Source organism: Oncorhynchus clarkii, chromosome 21, assembly GCF_045791955.1.
Source record: "Oncorhynchus clarkii lewisi isolate Uvic-CL-2024 chromosome 21, UVic_Ocla_1.0, whole genome shotgun sequence".
NCBI lineage: Eukaryota > Metazoa > Chordata > Actinopteri > Salmoniformes > Salmonidae > Oncorhynchus > Oncorhynchus clarkii.
This window is the reverse complement of record NC_092167.1, coordinates 47,082,754-47,102,377: the sequence shown is the minus strand read 5'-3', so window position 1 is coordinate 47,102,377 and position 19,624 is coordinate 47,082,754. Positions and strand designations below refer to the sequence as shown.

Sequence of the window (19,624 nt, the reverse complement as noted above, 5' to 3'; positions counted from 1 at the left end):
TCTTTCCCTTTGTCTTGATGTCACAGTGCTGCCAGATGGAGGAGGTGACGAGATGTTTGTTCTTTCCCTTTGTCTTGATGTCACAGTGCTGCCAGATGGAGGAGGTGACGAGATGTTTGTTCTTTCCCTTTGTCTTGATGTCACAGTGCTGCCAGATGGAGGAGGTGACGAGATGTTTGTTCTTTCCCTTTGTCTTGATGTCACAGTGCTGCCAGATGGAGGAGGTGACGAGATGTTTGTTCTTTCCCTTTGTCTTGATGTCATAGTGCTGCCAGATGGAGGAGGTGACGAGATGTTTGTTCTTTCCCTTTGTCTTGATGTCACAGTGCTGCCAGATGGAGGAGGTGACGAGATGTTTGTTCTTTCCCTTTGTCTTGATGTCACAGTGCTGCCAGATGGAGGAGGTGACGAGATGTTTGTTCTTTCCCTTTGTCTTGATGTCACAGTGCTGCCAGATGGAGGAGGTGACGAGATGTTTGTTATTTCCCTTTGTCTTGATGTCACAGTGCTGCCAGATGGAGGAGGTGACGAGATGTTTGTTATTTCCCTTTGTCTTGATGTCACAGTGCTGCCAGATGGAGGAGGTGACGAGATGTTTGTTCTTTCCCTTTGTCTTGATGTCACAGTGCTGCCAGATGGAGGAGGTGACGAGATGTTTGTTCTTTCCCTTTGTCTTGATGTCACAGTGCTGCCAGATGGAGGAGGTGACGAGATGTTTGTTCTTTCCCTTTGTCTTGATGTCACAGTGCTGCCAGATGGAGGAGGTGACGAGATGTTTGTTCTTTCCCTTTGTCTTGATGTCACAGTGCTGCCAGATGGAGGAGGTGACGAGATGTTTGTTCTTTCCCTTTGTCTTGATGTCACAGTGCTGCCAGATGGAGGAGGTGACGAGATGTTTGTTCTTTCCCTTTGTCTTGATGTCACAGTGCTGCCAGATGGAGGAGGTGACGAGATGTTTGTTCTTTCCCTTTGTCTTGATGTCACAGTGCTGCCAGATGGAGGAGGTGACGAGATGTTTGTTCTTTCCCTTTGTCTTGATGTCACAGTGCTGCCAGATGGAGGAGGTGACGAGATGTTTGTTCTTTCCCTTTGTCTTGATGTCACAGTGCTGCCAGATGGAGGAGGTGACGAGATGTTTGTTCTTTCCCTTTGTCTTGATGTCACAGTGCTGCCAGATGGAGGAGGTGACGAGATGTTTGTTCTTTCCCTTTGTCTTGATGTCACAGTGCTGCCAGATGGAGGAGGTGACGAGATGTTTGTTCTTTCCCTTTGTCTTGATGTCACAGTGCTGCCAGATGGAGGAGGTGACGAGATGTTTGTTCTTTCCCTTTGTCTTGATGTCACAGTGCTGCCAGATGGAGGAGGTGACGAGATGTTTGTTCTTTCCCTTTGTCTTGATGTCACAGTGCTGCCAGATGGAGGAGGTGACGAGATGTTTGTTCTTTCCCTTTGTCTTGATGTCACAGTGCTGCCAGATGGAGGAGGTGACGAGATGTTTGTTCTTTCCCTTTGTCTTGATGTCACAGTGCTGCCAGATGGAGGAGGTGACGAGATGTTTGTTCTTTCCCTTTGTCTTGATGTCACAGTGCTGCCAGATGGAGGAGGTGACGAGATGTTTGTTCTTTCCCTTTGTCTTGATGTCACAGTGCTGCCAGATGGAGGAGGTGACGAGATGTTTGTTCTTTCCCTTTGTCTTGATGTCACAGTGCTGCCAGATGGAGGAGGTGACGAGATGTTTGTTCTTTCCCTTTGTCTTGATGTCACAGTGCTGCCAGATGGAGGAGGTGACGAGATGTTTGTTCTTTCCCTTTGTCTTGATGTCACAGTGCTGCCAGATGGAGGAGGTGACGAGATGTTTGTTCTTTCCCTTTGTCTTGATGTCACAGTGCTGCCAGATGGAGGAGGTGACGAGATGTTTGTTCTTTCCCTTTGTCTTGATGTCACAGTGCTGCCAGATGGAGGAGGTGACGAGATGTTTGTTCTTTCCCTTTGTCTTGATGTCACAGTGCTGCCAGATGGAGGAGGTGACGAGATGTTTGTTCTTTCCCTTTGTCTTGATGTCACAGTGCTGCCAGATGGAGGAGGTGACGAGATGTTTGTTCTTTCCCTTTGTCTTGATGTCACAGTGCTGCCAGATGGAGGAGGTGACGAGATGTTTGTTCTTTCCCTTTGTCTTGATGTCACAGTGCTGCCAGATGGAGGAGGTGACGAGATGTTTGTTCTTTCCCTTTGTCTTGATGTCACAGTGCTGCCAGATGGAGGAGGTGACGAGATGTTTGTTCTTTCCCTTTGTCTTGATGTCACAGTGCTGCCAGATGGAGGAGGTGACGAGATGTTTGTTCTTTCCCTTTGTCTTGATGTCACAGTGCTGCCAGATGGAGGAGGTGACGAGATGTTTGTTCTTTCCCTTTGTCTTGATGTCACAGTGCTGCCAGATGGAGGAGGTGACGAGATGTTTGTTTTTTCTTCTTTCGGACATGTAACGGCTGATCAGGTGCTCCTGACTTAGTGACTGACAATCAAATTCATTACACACACACACACACACACACACTGTTTCCATGGAGTTTGTGTGACTGTTGTATCTGTCCTTTTTGATGTTGTTGAGAGAGTGGAACAATATCCGTAGGCGAGTTATTAGTTCTGTAACACTACTCCACACACCACTACGCACCACACTACAGGACATGGGATAGCATCGAAAGGACCTTCAGCAAATATTGACTCTTGGTCTTGTTTGCCCTCGCTCTTACCTTGGACAAACTGGTGACACCCATCTTTCTCTCTCTCTCTCTCTCTCTCCCGTTCAATAGTCTTTGTTCACATGATGTCATAATAGTCTTTGTTCACATGATATGTCATTACTGTACATAATGCAATAGAAATATTAAGAGGACACTTTAAATCAATAACCCGGATATCAACCCACTAGGACAGTCTCCTCTCTGCTTTACGGAGCCGGCTGCTCAGTGCTGCAGGGCTGTGTTCATAAGGTCACTACAGTACCAATGTGACTCATGTTGACATGCCATTTTGTATAGTGTATCATTAGTAACATTTAAACATTGGATTTATCAGTGGAGGCTGGTGGGAGGTGCCATAGGAGGACGGGCTCATTGTATTGGCTGGAATGGAGTCTGTGGTTTCCATACAAACGTGTGTTTTGATACCGTTCCAGCCAATACAATGAGCCCGTTCTCCTATAGCTCCTCCCACCAGCCTCCACTGGTATTTATCTAGGACCCAAAGTCAGAGCTCAGCCTCCGTTTCTGGGTGTTGGCCAAGAGGAAGAAGCTGTCAGCCCCCGGGGGAAAACTTTAAACCTTGGTGAAACATTAAGTGAGCGTGGGCAGTAGGTCTGTCTATTCAATGATTAACACCTTGCTAAAGCTTTGTGACAACAGCAATGACCTTCCAGTGGTTCACACTCACTGAGTAACCTCACCTAGATCTGAAGGCACCGAGTAACCTCACCTAGATCTGAAGGCGCCGAGTAACCTCACCTAGATCTGAAGGCGCTGAGTAACCTCACCTAGATCTGAAGGCGCTGAGTAACCTCACCTAGATCTGAAGGCGCTGAGTAACCTCACCTAGATCTGAAGGCACCGAGTTATCTCACCTAGATCTGAAGGCACTGAGTAACCTCACCTAGATCTGAAGGCACCGAGTTATCTCACCTAGATCTGAAGGCACCGAGTTCTCACCTAGATCTGAAGGCACTGAGTAACCTCACCTAGATCTGAAGGCGCTGAGTTATCTCACCTAGATCTGAAGGCGCTGAGTAACCTCACCTAGATCTGAAGGCGCTGAGTAACCTCACCTAGATCTGAAGGCACTGAGTAACCTCACCTAGATCTGAAGGCACTGAGTAACCTCACCTAGATCTGAAGGCACTGAGTAACCTCACCTAGATCTGAAGGCGCTGAGTAACCTCACCTAGATCTGAAGGCACTGAGTAACCTCACCTAGATCTGAAGGCACCGAGTTATCTCACCTAGATCTGAAGGCACTGAGTAACCTCACCTAGATCTGAAGGCACCAAGTTATCTCACCTAGATCTGATGCACCGAGTAACCTCACCTAGATCTGAAGGCACTGAGTAACCTCACCTAGATCTGAAGGCACTGAGTAACCTCACCTAGATCTGAAGGCGCTGAGTAACCTCACCTAGATCTGAAGGCACCGAGTTATCTCGCCTAGATCTGAAGGCACCGAGTAACCTCACCTAGATCTGAAGGCACTGAGTAACCTCACCTAGATCTGAAGGCACTGAGTAACCTCACCTAGATCTGAAGGCACTGAGTAACCTCACCTAGATCTGAAGGCACCGAGTAACCTCACCTAGATCTGAAGGCGCTGAGTAACCTCACCTAGATCTGAAGGCGCTGAGTAACCTCACCTAGATCTGAAGGCACTGAGTAACCTCACCTAGATCTGAAGGCACTGAGTAACCTCACCTAGATCTGAAGGCACCGAGTTATCTCACCTAGATCTGAAGGCACCGAGTAACCTCACCTAGATCTGAAGGCACCGAGTTATCTCACCTAGATCTGAAGGCACTGAGTAACCTCACCTAGATCTGAAGGCACTGAGTAACCTCACCTAGATCTGAAGGCACCAAGTTATCTCACCTAGATCTGATGCACCGAGTAACCTCACCTAGATCTGAAGGCACTGAGTAACCTCACCTAGATCTGAAGGCACTGAGTAACCTCACCTAGATCTGAAGGCGCTGAGTAACCTCACCTAGATCTGAAGGCACCGAGTTATCTCGCCTAGATCTGAAGGCACCGAGTAACCTCACCTAGATCTGAAGGCACTGAGTAACCTCACCTAGATCTGAAGGCACTGAGTAACCTCACCTAGATCTGAAGGCACTGAGTAACCTCACCTAGATCTGAAGGCACCGAGTAACCTCACCTAGATCTGAAGGCGCTGAGTAACCTCACCTAGATCTGAAGGCGCTGAGTAACCTCACCTAGATCTGAAGGCACTGAGTAACCTCACCTAGATCTGAAGGCACTGAGTAACCTCACCTAGATCTGAAGGCACCGAGTTATCTCACCTAGATCTGAAGGCACTGAGTAACCTCACCTAGATCTGAAGGCACCGAGTTATCTCACCTAGATCTGAAGGCACTGAGTAACCTCACCTAGATCTGAAGGCACTGAGTTATCTCACCTGAGAGCTCAAGACTTCTTCCATACTGCCTAGTAACCTCACCTGAGACCTGAAGCCTTGTTCCATACTGCCTAGTAACCTCACCTGAGACCTGAAGCCTTGTTCCATACTGCCTAGTAACCTCACCTGAGACCTGTAGCCTTGTTCCACGCTCACTAAGCCTGCAGCACATACAGATCTGGGACCAGGCTAACACCTCTGTACCCTATGACTTTCCTGTTCTATGAATCCCAAACATAGACATACACTTTTCATAGAATCATAGTTGACAGGTTATGGGAACTCATTATACTGGGCTTATTTTAGGCACTGGACAGTATTAACTGATTCTCTCCTCTTAAGTGTTTTGTATTTAACTGTGGTGTGAAACATTAACAGAATCTCTTACAAAAGAAACACTATTCCTGCTTCCCCGTGTGCTGTTCACACTACATCTCCCAGAGGGCAGTTCACTGGGGATGTCATGCAAGTCACATGGTTAGAGAAGTGTGACTCATCCTTTTAAATAGCTTCAATGTTAACAGTGGTCACTTTCTGGTAAAAACAGATTTCTCTCCCTAAACCAGGCCCCTCCGGGCCAATAGGCTACCTTTAGGGTAATTATTTAAATCAGTTCCCTCCTGGCCAATAGACTACCTTTAGGGTAATTATTTAAATCAGTTCCCTCCTGGCCAATAGACTACCTTTAGGGTAATTATTTAAATCAGTTCCCTCCTGGCCAATAGACTACCTTTAGGGTAATTATTTAAATCAGTTCTCTCTTGGCCAATAGACTACCTTTTTAGGGTAATTATTTAAATCAGTTCCCTCCTGGCCAATAGACTACCTTTTAGGGTAATTATTTAAATCAGTTCCCTCCTGGCCAATAGACTACCTTTAGGGTAATTATTTAAATCAGTTCCCTCCTGGCCAATAGACTACCTTTTAGGGTAATTATTTAAATCAGTTCCCTCCTGGCCAATAGACTACCTTTAGGGTAATTATTTAAATCAGTTCCCTCCTGGCCAATAGACTACCTTTAGGGTAATTATTTAAATCAGTTCCCTCCTGGCCAATAGACTACCTTTAGGGTAATTATTTAAATCAGTTCCCTCCTGGCCAATAGACTACCTTTTAGGGTAATTATTTAAGTTATGTGAGCTATCCCTCTACGTAACTTGATCGTAAGTATTGATCACATCACTCCCAACCCAAAAGCCTTGAGAAAAATGAATTTGAAATGTGCACCCCATTCCTTTTCTAACGCAATGTACACTGGGAACTAAAGAAAACGTTGGACTGTCCGTCTGAGACTCTATTGGCCAGGACACACATACCAAAAGTACATCACCGGTGCAAACAACTTATTTTCATGGTTATTTTATTTATGAGAATTTGACAGAAATCATACAACACATTTCTGACCCACTGTAGTCTGTGCTTCTTCACAAGGATACTGTGCTGTTGACAATCTACCGTACAGGTTGGGCAGACAAAGCGCCATTAACTCTTCAACATATAGATTTCTACCTGACCGTCAACCCCAGACGTCAGTGTTGAAACTGTAACCCTCTGTGTATTGTTAATTCACATTCATACGTACACACACACACACACACACACACACACACACACCAAAACTAGACCCCAAGATGGCTGAAGGGGTAGTAGTTAATTTAACCTGCACTGTGACATCACAGACCATGAAACCCCCTACTGTCAGTCAGTCACTCACTTAGTCACTCACGCAGGCAGTCAGTCAGTCAGACAGTCACTCACGCACACAGGCAGGCAGGCAGTCAGTCACTCAGTCAGTTAGTCAATCACTCAGGGAGTCAGGCAGGCAGTCAGTCACTCAGGCAGTTAGTCACTCAGGCAGGCAGTCAGTCAGTCAGTCAGTCAGTCAGTCAGTCAGTCAGTCAGTAGTAAGATTTACTGTGGTGCTGCTGAGTGAGCTGTTATTACATCATGTAACCTCTCTGGGAGAGTTTAGTAGCTGAGTCAGACGGGCACATTTAGGTTTTCCTTCTAATAAAACAAGCAAGTTTACACCTCAAACAGCAGATCAGATGGTAACCTCGGTTTGAGCAGTCACTTTAGGGCACCGTGAGAAAGGGGTTGTTATTGTGAAGGAGTTGATATGGAGAGATATTAAGAGGAAGGCCACTGTTATATGTTAAAGCAGAAGTAACACTGTATTACCACAGAAACAGATGCTCCCCCCCAAAAAAAACCAAAACAGTGTCTTTACGGCGAGAGGGATGGTGTGTGATTAAATGGAGACAAACGGAGACAAACTCTCAGTAAAGAAAAGGAGATGGGAGAGATAATGTGGCTAAAAAAGAAACATCACAAGATTGGGATATTTCGGTGTCTCCTCTCCAACTGCGACGGGAGGTTGGGAGAGACACACTAATAGCGATCATGTGGTGAGCCAAAGTTAGCACGTTCACCGCCTTAGCCCGGGTGTAATCAGGTGTTTGTGAGTCCCTGGCGTCTCCTTTTGGCCTGAGTAACGCTCCAAGGGCCTTAGTTAGGCCTGGTCCCAGGGCTCTGGTGGCAAGGAATATCAGAGGGCTGTCAGAGAAACATTTCAGCTACGATCTCCTAAACAAACTTAGATCTCAGAGAAATAACACACACACACACATACACACACACACACACCAAGGCTACACAGGTGTTAACAGAGTGGGGGTTTTGTATTTGTTGCAAATCCTTGAGAGAGACGGAGCGATTGGATCTGGTAGAAAGACTGGAAAAAGGAAAGAGTTTGAGAAAAGGGAGGGGGGTGTGTACAAGAGGAATATGGAGATTAGTGAGCGACCAGAGAAACATGGCCAAGTCTTTTTTTAAATGTTTTTTTTTTATATTGTGCCCCTGAAAACATCTGTGCTTTGATTTAAAAAATAATTTAAGGCTTCTTGACAGTACATAGCAAATTAAACTTCTAAATGCATTTTATGTACATATACATTTGAATAGAAATGATTTTGGCAAACAAACAAAGAGTTTAAAAGGACAGTCAATATAATTCTCCTTCACTGAAACAAAGACCCATCGCAAATGTGGAATGTTTGCATTCGAGGGAAAACAGGATACAGAGATGCTACGTATATCTGTGATATATATATATATATACCTACTTCCTGTCGTAAGGTGTCATGAGGTCAGCCCAGTATGCTCCACAATGGGAGGTTGTAAAGTGAACAGACTACCTCTCTCTATGGTCTTTAACATGTCCGCTCTCCTCTACAGAGTTTGGGAAATGTCTCTGACATAGCCTGGGTGCCAGTCTGTTTAGCTAACATTCCACTCCTTGCACTGTGCGTCATTGTGAAAGGAGTGCAGGGAGTGGAATCTTAGCTAAACAAGCTATCTCTGACATGTATTGAACTAGAAAAGTCTGGGCCAACCAGTCATTATATAAATAACATAGTAAAATAGGTAAACAACAACAACAACAACATGGATACGATACACCAATAGGTAGCTAGCTGGAGATGGCCTGTCAGTGTGTTTATATAATGAAGCACAGCAAAGCTCCCTGAAGACAAACAAAGCCATGGCAAGTACTGACAGAATATAGAGATAGACGTTCTAGAAGCTGTGCAGAGCTGCATTTTATAGGACAGAATATAGAGATACAAGTTCTAGAAGCTGTGCAGAGCTGCATTTTATAGGACAGAATATAGAGATAGAAGTTCTAGAAGCTGTGCAGAGCTGCATTTTATAGGACAGAATATAGAGATAGAAGTTCTAGAAGCTGTGCTGGTGGAACATAGAAATGTAGATTGTACAGCTGAAGACCAGGAAGTTTAATATGTACCATATATTGGGGATTAGGACGCGGGGAATATTCACAGTCGAGCGCCAAGAGTCTTCTCTCCTTCTCCTGAGAGTGCAGACAACATTGATATACCCATGTGACATGTTAAAAGATACATCAGAATCTCCTCATTCAGCCCCATCGGATACTGAAGCTGAATAGATGTTAGATTGTGGTTTTTTGGACCTATTAAGAGGTTTTTGACAGTTAGTCCTCCCCGGCAGTCGCTGCCTCTAGAGCTGCCAGAGCTTCTGCCACCATAGAGTCTGTGACGCTCTGCACGTCATCGTCTTCCCCTTCCTTCCCCTCATCCTCGCTCTTCTTCACTGAGATCCCGATCCCATTCTCTGTGGTAGTGGCGTCCGGCGCCCCCCTATCGTCGTTTGTGTCTGCCGAGGACAGGCTAGTCGTACTGGTTTGAATGTCCACAGACAGGACACTCTGCTCATCTCCCGTGTCGCCAAGGTACTCCGGCGTGCCCCCCACCCCCTCGTCCAGCTCGTCCACTGATGAGGTGTTGCACCCCACCCCATACCTGTCCCCGATGGAGGGGTCCGAGAAGTTCCGGACCATCCTAATCTTGTCTGGGTGAGAGTCAGTGTCACCTGAGTGGGTCAGATTGAGAGTAAGATCCAGGGAGGGTGTGTTGGGATAGACTCGGACTAGATTGAGGCCCTTGGACGGATCTCGTCTTGGCACCTGGCCCTCTGGATGGAGGATATATAGATCTCCACCACCCTCCCCCACATGAGGCTTGGCTGCCTGCCCCGTGCCCAACTCCCTCTCTGGGTTGGTGGGCACGGCGTGGAGCTTGTTGATGTGGTTGTTGTCGATCTCCAGCTTGAGGCTTCCGCCACCTCCTCTTTCGGTGTACTTGTTGCTGAAGCCCAGGTTGTGGAAACCCTGGTTCTGCTTGATGTTGAACTGGTTCCCGCTGTCTCCTGGTAGGTGGTGGGACTGGTAGAGGGAGCTCTCAGCCGGGTCCCTCTTCCTGCCGTGGACGTCCACCTGAGTGGTCGGATCATAGATGTAACTGAGAGAGAGAGGAAAGGAAGAAATAAAGATATATATATATATATATATATATATATATATAGAGAGAGAGAGTCAGAGAGAGAGAGAGAGTCAGAGAGAGAGAGAGAGAATAATGACCATTAGATGCAAACAAAGACAAACAAATAGATGTTAATCAGTAGTTCACATTTATTCACAAATTAGAATAAATCAAATAACATTTGTCAGTGGAATCTGTGTTCTATAAAAGAGTCTCTGTGTTCTATAAAAGAGTCTCTGTGTTCTATAAAACAGTGGTCTCTGTGTTCTATAAAACAGTAGTCTCTGTGTTCTATAAAAGAGTCTCTGTGTTCTATAAAACAGTGGTATCTGTGTTCTATAAAACAGTGGTATCTGTGTTCTATAAAACAGTGGTATCTGTGTTCTATAAAACAGTGGTCTCTGTGATCTATAAAACAGTAGTCTCTGTGATCTATAAAACAGTCTCTGTGATCTATAAAACAGTGGTATCTGTGTTCTATAAAACAGTGGTCTCTGTGTTCTCGCAGACTATTTACATTGATGGACACAGCAGGCTCTGGGTGTTTACCTGATTTCTCTCTCTCTCACACACACACACACACACACACACACACACACACACACACACACACACACACACACACACACACACACACACACACACACACACACACCTTTTGTATTTGGTCAAGATTATATTTGCATGAGCAACATCAACAACAGGATCTGTGAAGAAGGATACCAGTAGTTTGAGAGAACTCATACACAGCAGGGGGAGCTGATAAAGGGGGAGCTGGTGCAGGGGGAGCTGATGCAGGGGGAGCTGATAAAGGGGGAGCTGATGCAGGGGGAGCTGATAAAGGGGGAGCTGATAAAGGGGGAGCTGATGCAGGGGGAGCTGATAAAGGGGGAGCTGATGCAGGGGGAGCTGATAAAGGGGGAGCTGATAAAGGGGGAGCTGATGCAGGGGGAGCTGATAAAGGGGGAGCTGATAAAGGGGAGCTGATAAAGGGGGAGCTGATGCAGGGGGAGCTGATAAAGGGGGAGCTGGTGCAGAGGGAGCTGATGCGGCGGTATCCCTGACTGAGTGTCCTTTCCAAAATATCAGCGAAATAGAGGGAGAGAGATGAAAACAGGCCCAACCCCACTCTTACACGAGCCAAACCACACGACCGACAACATTGGACTCTTTATGGAACACAAAGCCTTCACTATCTCATCCTGAAATATCCAAAGCCTGAGGTCATCTGTCATTTGTCTAAAGAGCAGGAACCTGGACTTCACCAAAGAAATCGGTAATACAGACATTGTCATCCTGTAAGAAACCTGGTATAGAGGAGACGAACCTACTGGTTGTCCTCCAGGTTACAGAGAGCTGGTAGTCCCATCCACCAAACCACCAGGTGTGAAACAGGGAAGAGACTCAGTATGCTAATTTGATATAGAGCAGACCTAACCCACTCTATTAAATTAGTCAAAACAGGAACATTTTACATCTGGCTAGAAATTCAAAAGGAAATGATCTCAACAGAGAAAAATGTCCTCCTGTCTGCTACCTATATCCCCCCACTAGAATCCCCATACTTTAATGAAGACAGCTTCTCCATCCTGGAGGGGGAAATCAATCATTTCCAGGCCCAGAGGCATGTACTAGTCTGTGGCGACCTAAATAATAGACCTGGACAAGAACCTGACACCCTCAGCACACAGGGGGACAAACATCTGCCTGGTGGTGACAGCATTCCCTCCCCCATCTGACCCCTAGACACAACTAGGACAACTTAACCAACAAAACAGGTCACAACTCCGGAAGCGCTGTCACACGCTGGGTATGTACATAGTTAATGGTAGGGTTCGAGGGGACTCCTATGGTAGGTACACCTATAGCTCATCTCTTGGCAGTAGTATTGTAGATTACTTTATGACCTCTGACCTCAACCCAGTCTCTCAGAGCGTTCACAGTCAGCCCACTGACACCTCTATCAGACCAGAGCAAAATCACACTCTACTTGAACAGAGCAATACGGACCACTGTGACTGACCCAAACTTAAGGAAAGCTTTGACTATGTACAGACTCAGTGAGCATAGCCTTGCTATTGAGACAGGCTGTCGTAGGCTGGCTCTCAAGAGAAGACAGGCTATGTGCTCACTGCCCACAAAATGAGGTGGAAACTGAGCTGCACTTCCTAACCTCCTGCCCAATGTATGACCATATTAGAGAGACATATTTCCCTCAGATTACACAGATCCACCAAGAATTCGAAAACAAACACAATTTTGATCAACTCCCATATCTACAGGGTGAAATACCACAGTGACATCACAGCAGCAAGATGTGTGACCTGTTGCCACAAGAAAAGGGCAACCAGTGAAGAATAAACACCATTGTAAATACAACCCACATTTATGCTTATTTATTTTCCCCTTTGTACTTTAACTAGGATTCCATCAAGACCACAGGACTTTTTGGGTTGGAGGGTTTGTATGTAATTTGTCAGGTAGTTCATTCGATGTAATTGGAGAATCCAGTGGGTTCTGGTAATCTTTAATAGTTGATTCTAAGATTAGTATTTGATCATGTATATGTCTTTGCTGTTTGTTCTTTGTTATAGAGCCAAAAAGATTGGAGAAGTGGTTTACCTATACATCTCTGTTTTGGAACTCTTTGTGTTGTTGTTTGTTTAGTGTCCAAATTTCCCAGAAGTGGTTAGATTCTATGAATTCTTCAATTACAATTACAATCTCTCTCTCTCTCTCTCTCTCTCTCTCTCTCTCTCTCTCTCTCTCTCTCTCTCTCTCTCTCTCTCTCTCTCTCTCTCTCTCTCTCTCTCTCTCTCTCTCTCTCTCTCTCTCTCTCTCTCTCCATGCCTCTCCCCTGAAAGTTACATAGTCATAATGTTACTGGTCCCTCCCTCTCTCTATGCCTCTCTCCCTCTCTCCATGCCTCTCTCTCTCCCTCTCTCCATGCCTCCCTCTCTCCCAATTCAATTCAAGGGGCTTTATTGGCATGTGAAACATGTGTTAACATTGCCAAAGCAAGTGAGGTAGATAATCTACAAAAGTGAAATAAACAATAAAAATTAACAGTAAACATTACACATACAGAAGTTTCAAAACAACAAAGACATTACAAATGTCATATTATATATATACAGTGTTTAAACAATGTACAAATGGTTAAAGTACACAAGGGAAAATAAATAAGCATAAATATGGGTTGTATTTACAATGGTGTTTATTCTTCACTGGTTGCCCTTTTCTTGTGGCAACAGGTCACACATCTTGCTGCTGTGATGTCACACTGTGGAATTTCACCCAGTAGATATGGGAGTTTATTTTCAAATTCTTTGTTCATCTGTGTAATCTGAGGGAAATATGTCTCTCTAATATGGTCATACATTGGGCACGAGGTTAGGAAGTGCAGCTCAGTTTCCACCTCATTTTGTGGGCAGTGAGCACATAGCCTGTCTTCTCTTGAGAGCCATGTCTGTCTACGGCGGCCTTTCTCAATAGCAAAGCTATGCTCACGGAGTCTGTACATAGTCAAAGCTTTCCTTAAGTTTGGATCAGTCACAGTGGTCAGGTATTTTGAAACACATGTTTCCCGGCCTAATTCTGCTCTACATGCATTATTTGGTGTTCTACGTGGTACACGGAGGATATTTTTGCAGAATTCTGTATGCAGAGTCTCAATTTGGTGTTTGTCCCATTTTGTGAAATCTTGGTTGGTAAGCGGACCCCAGACCTCACAACCATAAAAGGCAATGGACTCTATGACTGATTCAAGTATTTTTAGCCAGATCCTAATTGGTATGTTGAATTTTATGTTTATTTTGATGGCATAGAATGCCCTTCTTGCCTTGTCTCTCAGCTCGTTCACAGCTTTGTGGAAGTTACCTGTGGAGCTGATGTTTAGGCCAAGGTATGTATAGTTTTTTGTGTGCTCTAGGGCAACGGTGTCTAAATGGAATTTGCATTTGTGGTCCTGGCGACTGGACCTTTTTTGGAACACCATTATTTTTGGTCTTACTGAGATTTACTGTCAGGGCCCAGGTCTGGCAGAATATCTAGGTGCTGCTGTAGACTCTCCTTGGTTGGTGACAGAAGCACCAGATCATCAGTAAATAGTAGACATTTGACTTCAGATTCTAGTAGGGTGAGGCCGGGTTCTGCAGACCTTTCTAGTGCCCGCGCCAATTCGTTGATATATATGTTGAAGAGGGTGGAGCTTAAGCTGCATCCCTGTCTCACCCCTCGCCCCTGTGGGAAGGAATTTGTGTGTTTTTTTTACAATTTTAACTGCACACTTGTTGTTTGTGTACATGGATTTTATAATGTTGTATGTTTTACCCCCAACACCACTTTCCATCAATTTGTATAGCAGACCCTCATGCCAAATTGAGTCTAAGGCTTTTTTGAAATCAACAAAGCATGAGAAGACTTTGCCTTTGTTTTGGTTTGTTTGGTTGTCAATTAGGTTTTGCAGGGTGAATACATGGTCTGTTGTACGGTAATTTGGTAAAAAGCCCATTTGACATTTGCTCAGTACATTGTTTTCATTGAGGAAATGTACGAGTCTGCTGTTAATGATAATGCAGAGGATTTTCCCAAGGTTACTGTTAACGCATATCCCACGGTAGTTATTGGGGTCTCTCCCTCTCTCCTGAAAGTTATACATAGTCAGAATATTACTGGTCCCTCTCTCCATGTCTCTCTCTCTCCCTCTCTCCCTCACTCCCTCTCTCTCTCTCTCTCTCTCCCTCTCTCCTTCTCTCTCTCCTGAAAGTTACACATAGTCAGAATGTTACTGGTCCCTCTCTCCCTCTCTCCATGTCTCTCTCTCTCCCTCCCTCTCTCTATGCCTCTCTCCCTCCCTCCCTCCCTTCCTTCCTCCCTCTCCCCCTCCCTCTCTCCATGCCTCTCTCCCTCTCTCCATGTCTCTCTCCCTCCCTCTCTCCCGCCCTCTCCCTCCCTCTCTCCATGCCTCTCTCCCTCCCTCCCTCTCTCAATGTCTCTCTCTCCATGCCTCCCTCTCTCCATGTCTCTCTCCCTCTCTCCCTCTCTCCCGCCCTCTCTCTCTCCCTCTCCATGTCTCTCTCCCTCCCTCCATGCCTCTCTCCCTCCCTCTCCCTCCCTCCATGCCTCTCTCCCTCCCTCCATGCCTCTCTCCCTCCCTCCATGCCTCTCTCCTCCCTCCACGCCTCTCTCCCTCCCTCCACGCCTCTCTCCCTCCCTCCATGCCTCTCTCCCTCCCTCTCTCCCTCCCTCCATGCCTCTCTCCCTCCCTCCATGCCTCTCTCCCTCCCTCCATGCCTCTCTCCCTCCCTCCATGCCTCTCTCTCTCCCTCCCTCCATGCCTCTCTCCCTCCCTCCATGCTTCTCTCCCTCCCTCCATGCCTCTCTCCCTCTCTCCCTCCCTCCATGCCTCTCTCCCTCCCTCCATGCCTCTCTCCCTCCCTCCATGCCTCTCTCCCTCCCTCCACGCCTCTCTCCCTCCCTCCACGCCTCTCTCCCTCCCTCCATGCCTCTCTCCCTCCCTCCATGCCTCTCTCCCTCCCTCCATGCCTCTCTCCCTCCCTCCATGCCTCTCTCCCTCTCTCCATGCCTCTCTCACTCCCTCCATGCCTCTCTCCCTCCCTCCATGCCTCTCTCCCTCCCTCCATGCCTCTCTCCCTCCCTCCATGCCTCTCTCCCTCTCTCCATGCCTCTCTCCCTCCCTCCATGCCTCTCTCCCTCCCTCCATGCCTCTCTCCCTCCCTCCATGCCTCTCTCCCTCCCTCCCTCCCTCCATGCCTCCCTCCATGCCTCTCTCCCTCCCTCCATGCCTCCATGCCTCCCTCCATGCCTCTCTCCCTCCCTCCATGCCTCTCTCCATGCCTCCTCCCTCTCCATGCCTCCCTCCATGCCTCTCTCCCTCCCTCCATGCCTCTCTCCCTCCCTCCATGCCTCTCTCCCTCCCTCCATGCCTCTCTCCTCACAGTTGTACGCTGAGAAAATGAAGGTTTTCCATTTTTGTCTTTCTCCTAAGTTTCGTCTACTGCTGTTTGCCCGAGGTGAAACTTCAGGTTTATCTTTTAGAAAGCAACACGGAATCTGTTCACAAAAATGAACAACTATGGGGTGTTAGTTGGAAATACCAGAGCTTACATATAATAAAATGAACAACTATGGGGTGTTAGTTGGAAATACCAGAGCGTACATATAATAAAATGAACAACTATGGGGTGTTAGTTGGAAATACCAGAGCTTACATAGAATAAAATGAACAACTATGGGGTGTTAGTTGGAAATAACAGAGCTTACATAGAATAAAATGAACAACTACGGGGTGTTAGTTGGAAATACCAGAGCTCACGTAGAATAAAATGAACAACTACGGGGTGTTAGTTGGAAATACCAGAGCTCACATAGAATAAAATGAACAACTACGGGGTGTTAGTTGGAAATACCAGAGCTCACGTAGAAAAAAATGGACAACTACGGGGTGTTAGTTGGAAATACCAGAGCTTACGTAGAATAAAAGCATTGCCAGAAGAAATAAAAGAACAGAGATCAAGGCAAATACTATCTAATAATACTATCCTTCAGAAAAGACTGAGACAAAGTGGTATAAGTCTTTATCCTTTTGTAAATAGAGAAAACAGAAGCCCTATAATTCCCTATTCTGATAAATGTTGTATTTCCTTTCTAAGAAGGAATTGGATCTCATTGGAATTGCCTAGGCGGGGGGGGGGGGGGGGGGGGGAGGGCAGGGGGGGAGAGAGAGGGATGTGGATTTTCAGCTTGGGTCACGGATGGATGGCTGTGTTGTAAATTGGCTGATTGGGGGAACATGGCGAAGCTAACTAGAAAAGACAACACAACAACACACAGAACACCACTTCAACACAAAGTGCCAGTCTAGTGCTGAAGAGGAACTGCAGGGAGTAGAGGCAATACGTTTCTCAAAAACAAAAAGAAGGCAAAAAATGACAGTATGAACTATACACATGTATTTATTTTTTTCTTCTTTGTTTACACTTTGTGATGTCTGTCTGCAACGCCAGCAAGTTGTTGTTTTTAAAAAGCTGCTACTATTCTAATCCAAGTGTGTCAAAGTGTTTCAGCAAGAAAAGGTAACTTATGTTATTGTCACGCCCTGACCTTAGTGTCACGCCCTGACCTTAGTGTCACGCCCTGACCTTAGTGTCACGCCCTGACCTTAGTGCCACGCCCTGACCTTAGGGTGTGATTTGGCTGGGCATTCTAGTTTTTATATTTCTTTGTTGACCGAGTATAGTTCCCAATCAGAGGCAGCTGTCTATCGTTGTCTCTGATTGGGGATCATACTTAGGCAGCCCTTTTTCCCACCTTCTGTTGTGGGATCTTGATTTTGTATAGTTGCTGTGTAGGCTGCAGAACGTTGCGTTTGTTAATATATATATATGTTTTGGTGTTCATCAAAATAAAGAAAGATGCGCCTTGGTCCAATCCATCTCTAAACGATCGTTATCTTCTATAAAAGATCCTGTGTGATTTGTGATCAGGCATGAGAAGGTGTGAGAGACCGTGAGATACAACCCATATTTATGCTTATTTATTTTCCCTTTTGTACTTTAACCATTTGTACATTGTTACAACACTGTATATATATATATATATATATATATATATATATACATAATATGACATTTGTAATGTCTTTATTCCTTTGAAACTTCTGTGAGTGTAATGTTTACTGTTCATATTTACTGTTTATTTCACTTTTGTATATTATCTACCTCACTTACTTTGGCAATGTTAACATATGTTTCCCATGTCAATAAAGCCCCTTGAATTGAATTGACTAGAGAGAGAGAGAGAGAGAGAGAGGGGTGCCCTTTTATTCAGTCAGAAAGATTTACTCCTTCCTCCTTTCCTCTTATCGTTACATTCAGAGGGAGAGGCAGAGAGAGAAGGAGCGAGAGAGAGGGGGAGAGAAGATAAAATCCATGTACACAAACAACAAGTGTGCGGTTAAAATTGGCAAAAAACACACACATTTCTTCACACAGGGTCGTGGGGTGAGACAGGGATGCAGCTTAAGCCCCACCCTCTTCAACATATATATCAACGAATTGGCGCGGGCACTAGAAAAGTCTGCAGCACCCGGCCTCACCCTACTAGAATCCGAAGTCAAATGTCTACTGTTTGCTGATGATCTGGTGCTTCTGTCACCAACCAAGGAGGGCCTACAGCAGCACCTAGATATTCTGCAAAGATTCTGCCAGACCTGGGCACTGACAGTAAATCTCAGTAAGACCAAAATAATGGTGTTCCAAAAAAGGTCCAGTCGCCAGGACCACAAATACAAATTCCATCTAGACACTGTTGCCCTAGAGCACACAAAAAACTATACATACCTTGGCCTAAACATCAGCGCCACAGGTAACTTCCACAAAACTGTGAACGATCTGAGAGACAAGGCAAGAAGGGCATTCTATGCCATCAAAAGGAACATAAATTTCAACATACCAATTAGGATCTGGCTAAAAATACTTGAATCAGTCATAGAGCCCATTGCCCTTTACGGTTGTGAGGTCTGGGGTCCGCTCACCAACCAAGACTTCACAAAATGGGACAAACTATCCAAAATATCCTCCGTGTACCACGTAAAACACCAAATAATGCATGCAGAGCAGAATTAGGCCGATACCCACTAATTATCAAAATCCAGAAAAGAACCGTTAAATTCTACAACCACCTAAAAGGAAGCGATTCCCAAACCTTCCATAACAAAGCCATCACCTACAGAGAGATGAACCTGGAGAAGAGTCCCCTAAGCAAGCTGGTCCTGGGGCTCTGTTCACAAACACAAACACACCCCCACAGAGCCCCAGGGCAACAGCACAATTAGACCCAACCAAATCATGAGAAAACAAAAAGATAATTACTTGACACATTGGAAAGAATTAACAAAAAAACAGAGCAAACTAGAATGCTATTTGGCCCTAAACAGGGAGTACACAGTGGCAGAATACCTGTCCACTGTGACTGACCCAAACTTAAAGAAAGCTTTGACTATGTACAGACTTAGTGAGCATAGCCTTGCTATTGAGAAAGGCCGCCGTAGACAGACCTGGCTCTCAAGAGAAGACAGGCTATGTGCACACTGCCCACAAAATGAGGTGGAAACTGAGCTGCACTTCCTAACCTCCTGTCCAACGTATGACCATATTAGAGAGACATATTTCCCTCAGATTACACAGATCCACCAAGAATTCGAAAACAAATCCAATTTTGATAAACTCCCATATCTACTGGGTGAAATACCACAGTGTGACATCACAGCAGCAAGATGTGTGACCTGTTGCCACAAGAAAAGGGCAACCAGTGAAGAACAAACACCATTGTAAATACAACCCATATTTATGCTTATTTATTTTCCCTTGTGTACATTGTTACAACACTGTATATATATATATATATATATATATATATATATGTATATATATAATATGACATTTGTAATGTCTTTATTGTTTTGAAATTTCTGTATGTGTAATGTTTACTGTTAATTTTTATTGTTTATTTCACTTTTGTATATTATCTACCTCACTTGCTTTGGCAATGTTAACACA

At 45.4% G+C, this 19,624-nt stretch overlaps 1 protein-coding gene across 1 annotated transcript in view; it reads right to left on the bottom strand.

Moving 5' to 3' along the window:
* Positions 1-6,527: 6,527 nt before the first annotated feature.
* LOC139379489 (uncharacterized protein C4orf19) overlaps positions 6,528-19,624 on the bottom strand; it is a 38,587-nt gene continuing 25,490 nt past the window's right edge. The window contains exon 3 of the mRNA XM_071122305.1: positions 6,528-10,022. Within this exon, the coding sequence (XP_070978406.1) occupies positions 9,197-10,022 (826 nt within the window). The 3' untranslated portion in view covers positions 6,528-9,196. The remainder of the gene's footprint in view (positions 10,023-19,624) is intronic.